Source organism: Vidua macroura, chromosome 9, assembly GCF_024509145.1.
Source record: "Vidua macroura isolate BioBank_ID:100142 chromosome 9, ASM2450914v1, whole genome shotgun sequence".
Lineage (NCBI taxonomy): Eukaryota > Metazoa > Chordata > Aves > Passeriformes > Viduidae > Vidua > Vidua macroura.
The window spans coordinates 22361400-22376020 of NC_071579.1; the positions used below are offsets into that span (position 1 = coordinate 22361400).

A 14621-nucleotide genomic window follows, 5' to 3' on the forward strand; every position below is an offset into this window, starting at 1 on the left:
GCAGGGCCCTGGTAGGGAACTGCAATGTGGACTTCCAAGAGATTATTTTTTCTGGGTGTTCTTCTTGTCTTTTTCAGCATCTTTCAAGGCAAGATTGCTTTTAGCCACCTTCCTGCTCTGCTTTTCCTCATGCCCTTTTGGTGAGGGGTAGAGCTCTCTTGGGAGCAGTGAAGAGCTTTTTGGGACCAGTGAAGATCCTAATCCCAATCATTGCCCATTGCTCCAAACTTTCAGTATGAGTCACTGTTTTGCAGTTCATTCTGCTCCAGAGACTTCAAACTTCATCTGAGGTAACCCCTTGGGTCTCTGCAGCATTGTTGCCTGCTGATGCTCACACTGCTGTGGGACAACACTGCTCCAGGCAGTCACATGGCATCACAGCATTACCCAAGGGTGACCTTGCTTGAAAGTCCCCTTGCCTAGGCGCTTTGGCACAGGCACAGGACTGTCTGTCCAGCTGCAGAGCCTGGGGTGGGTAGCAAGGCCTCATGGCGAGCTGCCCAGTGCAGAGCAGGCTCTGCTGCCTTTCCAGGCGAGCTCCCCAGGTCACCCTCGGCACTGCTGTGATAAGCCAACCAGGACCAGGAGCAGCTTGGCAGCCCTGTGGGGGTGACACTGCTTTAAAGGATTCCTGAGCTGCAGAGGGGAAAAAAATCTTTAAAGAGCATCAGCTTTTATGGTCTGCAATTTTAGCTGGCTTGATGGTCTAAATCATCCTCCCTTTTTCATGTTTTCACAAAGTGAGAAGCACATAAAGGATAGAAATGGCTGGATTGTGCAATTTAGCTGCCTTCAAAGCTTTACAATCAGTTTCAGAATCATTTGGTGGCAGTTCAGAAACACACATTGTAGATTAGCTTTCCTGAAGCTGTGAGCGTGGTGTGTCCCTGCCGGGCTGTGTTGCCAGGAGAGAGGTATTAAAGCAGGATTTCTCCTACCCTGGGCTATCCTCTAGAGCCTGGCAGAGCCGAGTCTCCTACAGCAGTGCCTTGGCTTGTTCTGTTCCAGCCCAGAGCACCAAGCAGCCATCTCTGGAGTGTGAAGTCCCCTGGCATTTCATATCCCCAGGAGGGGATGTTAAGAGGCTGGTGCTCAAGGGCCCTGGGGAAGAGAAGCCTGGCAGCCACATGACACTCCAGCCCTTCTGCTGACAGCAGTGCCATCTGGAGTCTGTGAGCAGGGCCAGGGGCAGAGCACAGCTCTCAAGCTGAAGAGAGGTGCCCGGCTGCTCTTGGGCTCAGGGCATCAAAGGGGAGGAACAGGAGCCACTCAGCAAAGCTGCAATAAATGGCTGTTCAGGACATTACTGTGCTCCTTAAGTTAATGAGAAACAAGCACTGCCAGAAGAAAACATCTCTTATCTGCTTTAGTGCCACAGTGCATCGGCTTCAGCATAAAATTTACAGAGCTTGAAAATGGGGCATAAACATTATGGGTAAATTTGGCAGAAAATGTGACTGACTCTTATCTGGTCATGAATAAATAATTTTCAATTACCAACCCAGGCATTGCTATTATCCCACACAGGGAACTCCTCTGAAGTTTGTTTTGTGCTCGAGTACACAGCCCTGCAGCATGTGGGTGGCAGGAGGGGACTTGCTGTCCCTGAGGTGTAGGCACAGGGACAGGGACAGGCTGTGCTGTTCCCCTGAAACAGCCCCTGCAAACCACAGCAAACAGCTGTCCCCAGCATTTGCAGGATGCTATGCTGCTCTCCTGTCCCTTAGAGAGGGTCACATCATCTCCAAGCCAGGCAAGACAAACTCAGACCTCGTGGAAACTGCCTGCAGCTGCCATCCACTCATGAGGATGGGATCAGTTTAGCTGTGAAATAATGTTTGTGACCTCCAAGTTGCTGGTGCTGCAGCCAGTCAGCATCAAATGCTCTGTGCCAAGTGAGGAGGAGGAATCCTGAGATTATTGCAGGGCCTGCCATGTTGCCACAGATCCAAGGCAGCACAGCAGCCCAAACAGCAGGAGATCCTGGGCAGGAGGCAGCAGAGCTGTTCTGCTTGCACAGGCACCTGCAGTACCTCATTAGGCAGCCTTACTCCAGGCACTTCTGTCAGGGCAGGCCTTACTGTGAGCGGAACCCAAAAAGCAGGGAGAGATGCATCCCTCTGACTCCAGATTGCTGCACTCCAGAGCCAGAGTGTAGGATGAGAGCTCTTAGCTCTCACAAGCCCCACCTTGCTGCAAGTGGTTTCAATTAAAAGGCAGAACTTCATTGATTCCTAATTAAGCTTATTGTTTTCCTTCCCACACATTCCCCTGTAAACACATTCTGCTAATAATTAAGTTTACTATTCCTTGACAAGCACAGATGATCTTCCATTCACTCCTCTCTCTTAGGGTGGGAAACCATTTTCGGTGTGGTGCACCTGGGTGGGAATTAAGTCTTCCTCCTGTCAGCCAGGCACTGTGGCTCTGCAGGGTGGGGGAGCCAGGTACCAGATGAAACAGGGATGCTCAGGGTGCCAATTAAATAGGGAGCTTGGGGCTTCACAGGAAAAAAAAAAAAAAAAAAGGAGGAGTAGTTTGCAAACATTGAGCTATGAAGAGGAGGAGGAGAGCAGCAGCATGTGAGCAGGGAGGGATGTGCAGGGAGGTGAAGAGGGCAGAGGGATGGGCCCCTGGGGATGTGTTTGGCTGTCTGCCAAATGGGATGCAGCAAAAGCTGCGACCAGTAGCTCAAAGCACTCTGGCTGCAGAGTTGGAAGGGAGTGATAAGGATGATGCAAGGCAGAAGGTTTCAAGGGAGCAGTGTTTTCATGATGGGACAGCGCTGCCTGCAGGAGGGGGCTGAAGGGATAGTTTGGCCACAGTCTGTGTCTTCTTGCAGAGGGAGAACAAGATGTGCGTGTGTCTAAGCTGCCATCTGGTCCTTGCAGAGCCATTTTGAAACACCTGGGAGATGCAGATTTTCAGGGATGTGCCACCTGCCACAGGGGCAGGTTGGTGTTGCTTGGTGATGCTCAATGCACTCAAACCTACAGCAGTGCAGAGAGGGTGGACACAGCATCCAGGCTGGAGTCCTGGCATGGGGCTGTGTCCCACCTGTCTCGAGGGTGGTTTGCTGCCCAAGGCAATGCTGGCAGGGGCACCCTGGAGACTGCAGGTGTTACGGGAAAGGTAATGCCTGTTGCTGTGTACTGTGCTGGACTCAGCTCTGTCCTGCCACAGCTGTGGGTCAAGGATGCCAGACTGGCATAGCTGGGACCTGGTGAGGATACAGACTGCATCTCATTCACCTCAGCTGCTCTTTGAGTAGAGCAGTGCCCACAGAAACCACCATTTCCTCTTCCCTGCTGCACTAGCTCTTCTCCCATCATCCCACAACTGCCCACTTTCTCTTCATCCAGGTAGAGCTCAGGCAGGGGGTGGTTCAGGCAAAGCCCCAAAGATTCCCAATCTCACCAAACAGGAGGCAGAGAAGAACTACAGCAGGCACAAATCACTGCTAGGAATTGCTGCTCACTGTCTTGGTACCTGGTGTTGTTCTTGCTGTTCTGTCTGGTGGCCTAGCCCCCTTCACCACTTCCACTGTTGGCTCCAGGGGAAAAGGAAAATCCCTCTTTCAATGAGTAGCCACTCACTGAGATCAGCTCAGTTGGTCAGGGCATGGTGCTAATAACACCAAAATTGGTTCAATTCCCATATGGGCCATTCACTTGAGAGTTGGACTTGATAATCCTTGTGGGTCCCTTTAGCTCAAAATGTTCTTGTGATTCTGAGTCTTACGGAAAGGGGTCCAGTGGGTGCTGCCTTTTTGCTGGGGATTGGGACACTCTGGGGGAAGGAAATCTGGATTTTAGAGCGCCCCTGGCACAGTGACTCATTTCTGTCTTTACTCTTCGAAGGGCAGAGTCCTGTTCTCATCCCAGATGCTCCAGCAGCAGCCAATCACTGACCCATTTTCCTCACCTCCCTGCAGGTAAAGTGTGACCAGTACTGGCCGAGCCGGGGTACAGAAACCTATGGGATGATCCAGGTGGTCCTGCTGGATACAGTCGAGCTGGCGACTTACACCGTCCGCACCTTTGCGCTGTACAAGGTATGGGACTGGCTGGCTGTTGCTGCTTCACGTATTGCAGAGATGCTTCCCAATGCTGCAGGGTGCTCCATGGCCCACAGGCAGTGGCCACTGGCTGTACCTGGCTTGGCCAGGCATGTGGCCAGTCCACACGTGAGCCGTGTCTCACAGATGGGTGGCAGCAGGAGATCAGCTGCAGGTTGTGCATCTGGCTACCACTGGACTTTGGCCAGGATACTTGATGCTCTTCTGTGTGCTTTCTGCAATGAGCCCCAGAGCAGGGCTATTCTTGCCTCTGGTGAGTGTACAGGTAGCAGCTGTCCTCCCATTAGAGGAACAACATGGGAAGCAGTGAATTTTTATCACTCCTGTCACTAATCGTGCAAATGGAGGGGCTGTTTCTGACATGAGCATAAACCCTTCTCTCCTGCCTGCTGCATTCCTCATTAGGATTTGGAAATCCCTGGGGGCAGTGCCAGCAGCAGCGTGTCAGTGCAGACAGGCTTTGCAGCAAGTGCTTCTATGTGTGACTTGAGTCTGGGCCAGGAGCCCAGTGCTCAGGGGGGACACACTCATGCCTCAGGAAGACCCCAGCAATCACCCAGCCAGTCCTACTGCTTGCTGCATAGATCACTCAGCCAAGCCCAGAGAAGAGCAGGGCAGTTTGCAGTCACAGCCTGCATGGTCTGCTGACCTGCAGATCACCCTGCCCAGGGACATCACAATGCAGAGGAGCAGGGAGGGAACTGGTTGCTGTAGCCCTTCCATGCCCAGTGCCCATTTTCCCTGAACATGCAGTGAGTATAGAGGATGAACCTGTGCTGTGCAGAAGAGTCTTTCACCTTCCCTGTGGTCTGCTCCACTACTGCAGAGATGCTCTGTTGTCTATAAAACTGCCTTTCTACAGAGCATCTGTATGTATAGGAGCTTTGCAGTAAACCTGTGTTTTTCCTCCAGATTTTCACTGGTGAAAGCCCAGTACATGCTTCATCACCCAGAGCTTTGTGTGCCTGTGGCTGTTGTTGCCCTGTCAGTGGGTTCCTGCACTGGGATGAGATGTTCTCATGCAGTACAACTCCTCTTTGTCTTTGACAGAATGGCTCCAATGAGAAGACAGAGCTGAGACAGTTCCAGTTCATGGCTTGGCCCGATCACGGGGTCCCAGAATACCCCACCCCAATCCTCGCTTTCCTGCGACGGGTCAAGGCCTGTAACCCAACAGATGCTGGGCCCATGGTTGTGCATTGCAGGTAGGACTGTGTGTTTGCCTTCTGGCTGCAGGAGCTTTAACCTGTCTGAAAGTGGAGTCTCCCCTTCTTGTGGGAAAGGTTTCATGGTCACATAACCTGCACTGCATGCTTGGGCTGGCAGCAGAACAGGCCCAGCAGTGGTAATGCAGTGGTGGCATTTCTGTTGCTACTGGTGTATCACATTAAACAGCACTGCTATATGGAGAGCCTCAGAAAACACATTTTCCTGCAGAACTGCAAGTGCTATTTAAAAATTAAATTAGCTGTGCCCAGTGTAAGTGGGTGGTACCTTCAGATGCACACCACTGACAGAAATGCATGCAGTGACCTCTACAAACATTTACATGCAGTATTTACAGCCACAGTCTTTCATGGGGTAGAAAGACAGCTCTTAAGACAAAATATTAGTCTACTAAGGCTCAGCATCTTACCCAGCCAAGATTTATTTGTAGCAGCCAAGAGGGGACTGTTACTGAACAAACCACTCCATCATTGCTGTTTCAGCATACGCCTTACCAGCAGTGTTTAATGCTCTTCTTTCATGCTGTTTCAGATGGTAGTGGGGTATAATTAACACACAAACAAGCTGTATTAAAGCCCTGTTAAGGATATGACTTGCACCATAAATGAGGGAATGCCTAGCTCCCTATCTCTGTCTGTGTTTATATGTCACAACAGTGTATCTGTTGTTTTCAGGGTGCTCTCGCAGTGAGTAGCTTGAGGTTTGCTACTGCCCGTCCAACAGTTGTGGAGAGGCATTTGGTGCTTGAGTGAAGGGCTCAGCACAGTCGTGCATAACCTCAGCTTTCTTCTTCCCCTCTCAGGCTGGCCGTGCTTGTTTTATGGGTGAGGAAACAGTGACCCAGGTTAGGGGACAAGCAGGCTGGAAATTACGGACTTCACTGATGTTAGGGCTCAGCCTGCTCTTCATGTCTTCTGACTTCATACACACATGTGCTGTCACTCTCCTGCCTGTTAAGCACATTTCTCCTTCACTTGTGGAGGGGCTGCCAGCCACCTCAGCGATCAGCAGGGTGACACCATGTCCTTTCCACTCCAGCAGTGAAAAGGGGGCAGCAGAAAGGCTGAGGAGCCTCTCACATTCTCCAGTGGTTCTCTCCCTCGCTCCTCCTGTCACTTCCTGTTTGAAGCTTTGCTCACAGAGAGCAGCTTTTACTCCCCTTTTGTGTGCCCTAAGTCTGGGTAATCTCTTAAGTACTGTTAGAGCTCGTGTGAAATCTGTAGGAGACTGTGTCATCTCAGACCGCGTGCTTTGCTCCTGCAGTGCTGGCGTGGGCCGAACCGGCTGCTTCATCGTCATCGACGCCATGCTGGAGCGGATGAAGCACGAGAAGACCGTGGACATCTACGGCCACGTGACATGCATGCGCTCCCAGCGCAACTACATGGTGCAGACGGAGGACCAGTACATCTTCATCCATGAGGCCTTGCTGGAGGCCGCCACGTGCGGCAATACCGAGGTGCCCGCACGCAACCTCTTCGCCCACATCCAGAAGCTGACCCAGGTGCCACCAGGCGAGAGCGTTACTGAAATGGAGCTGGAATTCAAGGTTGGTGGCAGAGCCCCAGCACCCCACTTCTCTAGTGCCCTGTCTCTGCTCACAGAATTCCACGGGCCGCTCGTCCAGGGCTTGGGAGAAGTGGGCTATGGATCATTACAGATGGTTATTCTTTTGTGTGTTTCTAAAGCAGGTAGGCAGTGATTTAAAATACATTTGAATTGTAAAGCTTGTGTCGGCCTTGGTCCCCCCTGGATTGACAGCTTCTGGGGATGATATAAAAGGCAGATGGATGTGCAGTTCCCAGCAGCACTTTCTGCTGTAGGTTCACTGTGCGGCAGGAGCTGCATCTGAAATCAGATGCATATCATGTTAGTGATAATTGATGTTACTGTGAACAACTTGTCTGGAAACAGCTCCAATTTAAATATGTGAGACATTTCTGGTCTCATTTCTTCAATGCTAAGCTCTGTAATCTTTTAACCACCTCAATACCAAGCCTCACTGCCTAGCATTGGTGAAGACAGTGTTTTAAGGCACACCATTTTTAAGAAGCCAAGCCCACATTTTTCTGCCTGTATCTGTATATGCCAACTGCAGATATTTATGACAGCCTTGGAGCTGAAGTGAGCTCTGTTAAGTGCCCATATTCTCAGATGAGGTGCATTAGTCCAGTGAACTCTTGCAGGGGAATATAGCTCATGCAGGGAGGCAGCAGACCATGCAGGCTGTGAAATGAACTGCAGCAGTACACCTTCACCCTGGGGATTCCCACCAAGTGACAGAGGAGCAGGAGAGGCAAAATATTGACTTTCCATGTAAACTGGGAATAGTTGAGAAGCTCTGTCGTGTGGTTATCAGAGCTTGTGGTATCCTGGGGCTGGGACAGTAAAACATGCTGCCTGAGTGTCTCATGGTCACACTGAGAAACTCCTCAGGAGAGCCACAGAATTGTGCTCAGCTCAAGCAATTCTGTTGTAGGAAAGACAAAATTTTACTTTTCTTCCATTTCTCCAAAGGTCTCTTGAGAACAGTAATGAAATTGCCCCTCTCTGTGGCCTGGCAGTGCCCACTGCATGGGAAGCCCTGGGGAGCAGGATATGGGAGGGCCTCCCATGGCTGCACTGCTCCCTACAGAGCAACCCTGCCCCCTGCAGAGATCCTCTGCTGAGGTCAAGCTGCCACTCATAGAGAGAAGGATGGTTCTGGAGATGCTGGAGGCAGTCTTTTGGGGAAGGAAAATAAAATTTAAAAAAAGCTGGGGGGAGGAAGAGTGACTTCTGTTTGAATCTAAGTAACACATTTACCATTACTCCAGTTTACAGGACTCAAAGAGTCTCACAGTAACCCAAAATAGATCTTCTTTACCTAAAACTGTCACAATTCTCAGATTTTCTTGGGTTCTTTTGGGGTGAGAAGTAAATAGCAAGACATTGATGGAAGAGGAAAAGCTTTGCTTCCCTGCTGCCACCAAGCATACGTCCCTGGCTCAGAGAGGTACAAAGCTTCAGTGTGTGTCAGAGAGCTGCTGTGGGCCTCCACTCCACTACATGACTGGTGCCAGGATCCTGATTCTGCCCCAGACTGCTGCATTCCCAGCAGGGATCTGATGTGTCTCCTCCTCTTTCAGATGCTGGCCAATTCTAAAGCACATACCTCACGTTTCATCAGTGCCAACCTCCCGTGCAACAAATTCAAGAACCGCCTCGTGAACATCATGCCGTATGAGCTGACAAGAGTCTGCCTGCAGCCCATCCGGGGTGTTGAGGGCTCTGACTACATCAATGCCAGCTTCATAGATGGCTACAGGTGAGGATTTCCTTGGGTGACTGCCAGCTTGTCCTGCCTGCTTGGAAACCCAGGCAGAGCTGCCTTTTCTTTCCCAAGGACTGGTCCTGACTGCCTGAGGTGGGCTGGGGACCACTTTGCTGCATTTTATCTATTTCCTTCCATCTTCTCAGACACTGCAGCGTGTGTAGTTACAATATGTGAAGGCTGCCTGTGAGTGAGCGCTGCCAGGCTGGCTTGTGTTGCTGTAGACAGATGCCCACATGGCTGGAGTGGCAGGCTGTGTTGGCTCCTGGGGAGGTTTTATGGGATATTCTGGTAGGCATCCCTTGGCTTGTGTTTTATATCTACAGTACCTAACTCAAACCTGCCTCCCTGCTGTAGCAACTAGAGTTAGGAGTGTGCTTCCACGGAGTGGCTGATCCAGGGGGCAGCTCAAGGCTTGTTCCTTGTCCTGATTTTGGGAGGAGTCTGGATCCTCAGGCAGGGCTGGTGCTGGACACTGGGAAGCCCATCACCAGGTTACTCTCTCCAGAACACAGTTTAGAAAGCACAAATTAAGATCTAGTGAGGCAGTAATGCTTAAGTTTTCTCTCTCTGTCTGTTGACATCTCATTCTCAGATGCAAAATGCCAGGAGAGAAGACACATCTCCTCCCACATCACCTAGTGACCACATCACCTTCCCAACCAACCCCTAGACAATAATCCAAACCAAATCACAATGATGCACATAAAAGGCCCGTTCCTGTCATCTGTCTGTGCACCATCTCTGTAAGGTCATCCCTCATGTGCACCATTATCAGTGCTGGAGTGGGGGATGCAGTGATAGATGTGGCACATGTCCCTTCCAGCTTGGCTTTGCCCACCTGCCTCTTTTGGGCTGGTAACCTCCCAGATGCAAAAGGCACTGCCAAAGGGAACAAATGTGGGTGCAGCCAGGCCAGCAGCTCTGTGCCTTGTGCTCCAGCAGCTGAGCCCAGCAAGAGTTCCCAGGGAGAAGGGCTGTGTGGAGGCAAGAGTAGACAAGGAGCAAAAGGAGAGCATCCCAATACAGGAAAACTGAAGCAAGCCAGGCTCCTTCAGGGTGGGACAGAGTAATGGGGAAGAATGAAGGGGCTGGAGAAGAGCTGTCACAGAGCAGAGGGAACCTCCACTATGTCCTGCTTGTGTGGCACAGAGCCATCCACCACCAGTCATTAAGGCAGCTGCCTGGCTGCAGCCTGAGTCTGACAGATGGACTGCAGCCACTGTCCTGGCTTCAGAGCTGATGGAGAGCAACACTGGCTTTGCCTCTTGGTGATGCTACGGAGGGACAGAGAGGGCTGCCATCACAGCAGGTGGTACCATTTCATGTGCTACTTACCCTATCCCCAAGTTGTGTTATCTCTTCCCATCCCTTCCTTTGAACCAACATTCTTCTTGTTATCTAAAGAAATCAGTTGGCCCAAAGTCCTGCAGATATCACTGATGCTGCATCTTTATTAGCTTTTTCACGTCGTTCTGCATCCCCATTCCCTGTTTTTTATGATGTGTTATAAATCCACCTTGAAGCAGCCCCTGTCTGCATCCCGCATGTTACAGCTGCCCTGCAGCACGTTCATTAATTTAGCACCATTAAAAATAGCACCAGTAGAGGGGTGAAGGCAGAACGGAGGGAGGAAGGCAGGATGGAAGAAGCCAGCCCTGGTCCCCTGGGCTCCAGCGCCCCGCAGTGGTGGAGCCAGCCCGGGCTCTGCTGTGCCAGGCTGGGAGCCCAGAGAGCCACTGTACCAGCATGCCAGAGCTGAGTCCAAAGCACCAAGGGGGCTTTCTTCAGGGTGGGGGCTACTCTGGGGCAGGGCGCACAGACAATTAGGAGAGGTGCTCTGGTTGGCAGTGGAGCCAAGAACAAATTCTGAAGCTTTAGAAAAGCAGACAAAACTGTACTCATGGTTTCCACAGTGCCCTCGTTATTGTCTGGAGTGTGTAATCCAGGTGACCTGGTTCAGCTGCTCTGTGTTTTCCCATGCAATGGGAAGGACAGTGGGTATTGCAGAGAGTAAAAGTGCAGGAACACAGGGGTGCTGCTGGGATCATCCCCAAGCACAGTCTCTCCTTCCAGCCCAGGTGGGTGCTGGCAGCCTGCTAGTGGGGGCCTGGGTGCCAAGAGGGCTCTCAGTGGAACAGCAGCACTAGAGACGAGAAGTAGCAAGAGGCTGGGCTGGGGATGCCATGACCCCAGCAAGGACTAAGAGCTTTTCTGGATCCTCCATGTTGTGCTCACTGTGTCTGTGGTGAGTACTTAGAAGACAAGTGCTGGACCAGCTCACCTCTCTCCCAGAGCCCATGGCTCATCCTACAGCTGGATTGTCAGACTTGCTCCCTGGTACCATGGGGCCCTGCCTCCAGCCCACCAGCCCCCAGAAGCAGTGCTGCCCATCTCTGAGGAGCTGCTCTGAGCACCATTATGTTTGTCACAGGCAGCAGAAGGCCTACATCGCCACGCAGGGACCACTGGCCGAGACCACGGAGGATTTCTGGCGGATGCTCTGGGAGCACGACTCCACCATTGTGGTGATGTTGACAAAGCTGCGTGAGATGGGCCGGGTACGAGTCCTGCTGTGGGGAGAAGGGGGCTGTGGGGCTGCTCTCTGTGGGCACACGCTCTTGGCTCACCCCAGTCTGTTTGGCACCACTCGCTCTGGGTGAGCCCCCCACTGTGTGGTGGCTGACCCTGTGGCCCCACAACCACATAGGCACCCAGGGAGCAGGAGGGGGGAGGGGGGAGCAGCAGCTTGTCAGTGCTGATGTCTTACCCTGCTCCTCATCCACAGGAGAAGTGCCATCAGTACTGGCCTGCAGAGCGCTCTGCCCGGTACCAGTACTTTGTGGTGGACCCCATGGCAGAGTACAACATGCCACAGTACATCCTCCGGGAGTTCAAGGTGACGGATGCCAGGGTGAGTGCATCTGCTGGCTCCCCAGCTCCTTTGCCTCTCGTGCCTCTGCCCTACCCAGGCCAGTCAAGGGAGTATGCAACAGCTCCTGGAGAAACGGGAAATCAAATGCTGCCTTGCTCTGCAGACAGAAAGGGCTGCTGCCCACCACCTACTGCTCCTCTCTGCACAGGTTCCTGCCCTGCCAGCTGTGTCAGCCCCATGAACAGCTCAGGGATCCCTGTCAGCACCAGACCCTGCCTTGCCTGTGCTGCTCACTTGAGCAAGCATTTAACACAGGTCCCCCTGCACCTGGAGTGCGTGTGTGCAGCATCTGACTGGGCACAGGACCCTTGTGTGACAGTAAACATGATTCTAGGGTGGAGCTGGGCCCCAAACACTGACCCAATGCACCCTGTAGGAGTCCAAAGCCTTGCCTCAGCTATGCTGAGCTACCCTGGGGTGAACATGGGAGAACAGAGACAAGTCTCAAACATGCAGCAAATGATCTGCCTGGGCTCATCTGTGGCCTGTGCACCTTCTCACCTGGCCTGGTTCAGGGGGTCTGAGAGCAGGTCAGAGCACCAGCACTGAGGGGAGTGAGATCAGGCCCTCACCGATGGTTCACATCTAACACCCCTCTCCCTGCAGGACGGCCAGTCACGGACCATCCGCCAGTTCCAGTTCACAGACTGGCCTGAGCAGGGAGTGCCAAAGACAGGAGAGGGTTTCATTGACTTCATTGGGCAGGTGCACAAGACCAAGGAGCAGTTTGGGCAGGATGGGCCCATCACAGTGCACTGCAGGTAAGGACTGCAGCCTCGCCCCAGTGAGCAGGTCCCTGTGCAGGAGCGGCTTGCACCACTCCTAGGAGCTCTGCAGAGCCTTTCTGGGGCTGGCAGGACTCACAGTGGCCCCTCTTACTCCCTGTGCAGTGCTGGGGTCGGGCGCACCGGCGTGTTCATCACACTCAGCATTGTGCTGGAGAGGATGCGCTACGAGGGCGTGGTGGACATGTTCCAGATGGTGAAGACCTTGCGGACACAGCGGCCGGCCATGGTGCAGACAGAGGTGAGCTCCCCTCCTGTGCATGGCAGTGGAGACCTGTGGGAGAAGGGAGGGGCCTGGTATCTGTGGATGTTGGACCCTACAGCCGACTGTCCTTGTGTCCCCACTGCTCATGTTTCCCTCGTTGGTGCCTTGCAGGACCAGTACCAGCTGTGCTACAGAGCCGCACTGGAGTACCTTGGCAGCTTCGACCACTATGCAACGTAACAGTGCTTTCCTCCAGTCGCGGTGGGGATGTCTAGGAGTGGAGACGGGTCCCTCTGAGCCAGAGCCGCCCATTCCTCAGTCCTTCTGTACAGGTGGAGGTACTGCCCAGGCAGCAGACCTCCACACCAACCAGTTCTGACCACGGCATTTAGGAACTTAGCCCCAGCGCCAAATGAGGGAATCCGACTCCAAAAGCATTTCCAGTCTCTGGCTGAATTTCTGCTCATGTGCATCTCTCACCCTCTCTCATGCCGACTGCATTTCACAGCAAGGCTTTAGGTGGGTGGAATGGGATCTTTTTTTTAAACATGTAAAATAGTTACTAGTGGTTTTTATAATCTTCTCTCTCTTTATTTTTTATTTTTTGCAAGTCTTAATGTTTTGCCCAAGCAGAACTGGACCCGCCAAACCTTTGGGAGTTGGGTTTTGGTTTTTTTAATTTCCTTTTGCTTTTACATTTTTTACTGCCCTGTGTTTATTTCAGCCCAGTCACTGCTGGTTCTGCCCATTTTAGTGCAGCTTCCTTGGTAATTCGCAGCAGCTGGCTTGTGGTTCCTGCCCATCTCCATTCCCCATAGGCTTTTTAATCCTCTGTAGAATATGAAATTTCATGGAACTGGACCTAAGCTACCAATTATTTTTTTAGTCTTCTCCCCCCCCCATTATTTCCTTAGTAGGTTTGGGTTTGGGAGGGCATATGGGGTCGCCGGAGAAGCGTCCCTTTGTCAGCTGGAAACTGTTCAGTCCTATTACAATACGTGTTCAACCAATCCAGTGACCGTGTGTATTGGCAGATCCTGATATGACGTGAGTTGTCGTCGCCTTGTTTGTGAGAGACCCGAAATCCCGGGCTCCAGGCATTGGAACCTCTTTTTGTGTGTCTTGCTGGAAAGGGGGCAGGAGTAGTGAGGGGGTCCCACAGTTCCTCAGGGAAGGGGTGGAAAGAGCAAGACACGGCCCTTTGTGTTAATCCCACGGTTCTGTGCGTGCAAGAGCCATCCTGTCACCTCTCACCAGTGGAGCGCGTCAGAGCACTGACAAAGGCAAGGAGCACAAGCCCAGCTGATCCACAGCAGAGCTGGACCATCTCGCTTTGGAAGCAGGGTACTGCAGGGAAGGGAAGGGGAGGGGAGTACACATGGCTTCAGAGGTTGGGTGTATCTATAATTTCTGCTATCCTGCAAATGTTAAAGAGTCACTAGAATATTGTACTTTCCGCTACTTCAGGATGTTCTAATGAACCAATGTGGCAAGACTACTGGACTTAATTTAATGGTACTATATATTAATACTCCTTATTATATCACGCTTGCACTAAAGATGGGGAGTGAGCAGCCCTCTTTTAAGTGCATTGAGTTATGAATAAAGGTGGTGGAAGGGTATCTAATTGTATTATCACATGTATTCCGAATGTTAAGAATCCAAGCTACGTTGAAATCAGCAATCCAGGGTTGGTAATGTTGGAGGACACATTCATTTTTACCTTGTGGATGCATAGTGCTGTAGGGGTCACTGTTGTATACAGTCTGTTTTCTATTTGTTAATAAAAAAAATCTACAGCATCATTGCATAATTCTTGATGTTAATAAATTTGAATAATTGGGTTTCATACAAGCTGGCTTTCCTGTCTGTTTCTTCTGCAATAAGCAGAGGCCATAGAGTCCTCTGGCAGTGGGCACACTCCTCAGCCTGTGGCAGGTAAGTTCTTTCCCACAGGTATAGCCCAGCCATGAGTGCGTCACACTCTCTGCAGACCCTGTGCCTGCAGGGAGCTTGGAAACCTTCCTTTTTGCACAATTTCCTTTGTGCATGTGTGTGCTCACCTCCTGCCCACCTGC

At 51.8% G+C, this 14621-nt stretch overlaps 1 protein-coding gene across 4 annotated transcripts in view; it reads left to right on the top strand.

Moving 5' to 3' along the window:
- Positions 1–14397, top strand: part of PTPRF (protein tyrosine phosphatase receptor type F) — a 375120-nt gene extending 360723 nt beyond the window's left edge. For all 4 annotated transcript variants that reach the window (XM_053984683.1, XM_053984684.1, XM_053984685.1 and 1 more), the window contains 9 exons: positions 3935–4054; positions 5129–5283; positions 6569–6854; positions 8434–8612; positions 11053–11179; positions 11407–11532; positions 12160–12314; positions 12444–12579; positions 12715–14397. In XM_053984683.1, the coding sequence (XP_053840658.1) occupies positions 3935–4054; positions 5129–5283; positions 6569–6854; positions 8434–8612; positions 11053–11179; positions 11407–11532; positions 12160–12314; positions 12444–12579; positions 12715–12783 (1353 nt within the window). In that variant the 3' untranslated portion in view covers positions 12784–14397. The remainder of the gene's footprint in view (positions 1–3934; positions 4055–5128; positions 5284–6568; positions 6855–8433; positions 8613–11052; positions 11180–11406; positions 11533–12159; positions 12315–12443; positions 12580–12714) is intronic.
- The last annotated feature ends 224 nt before the right edge of the window (positions 14398–14621 follow it).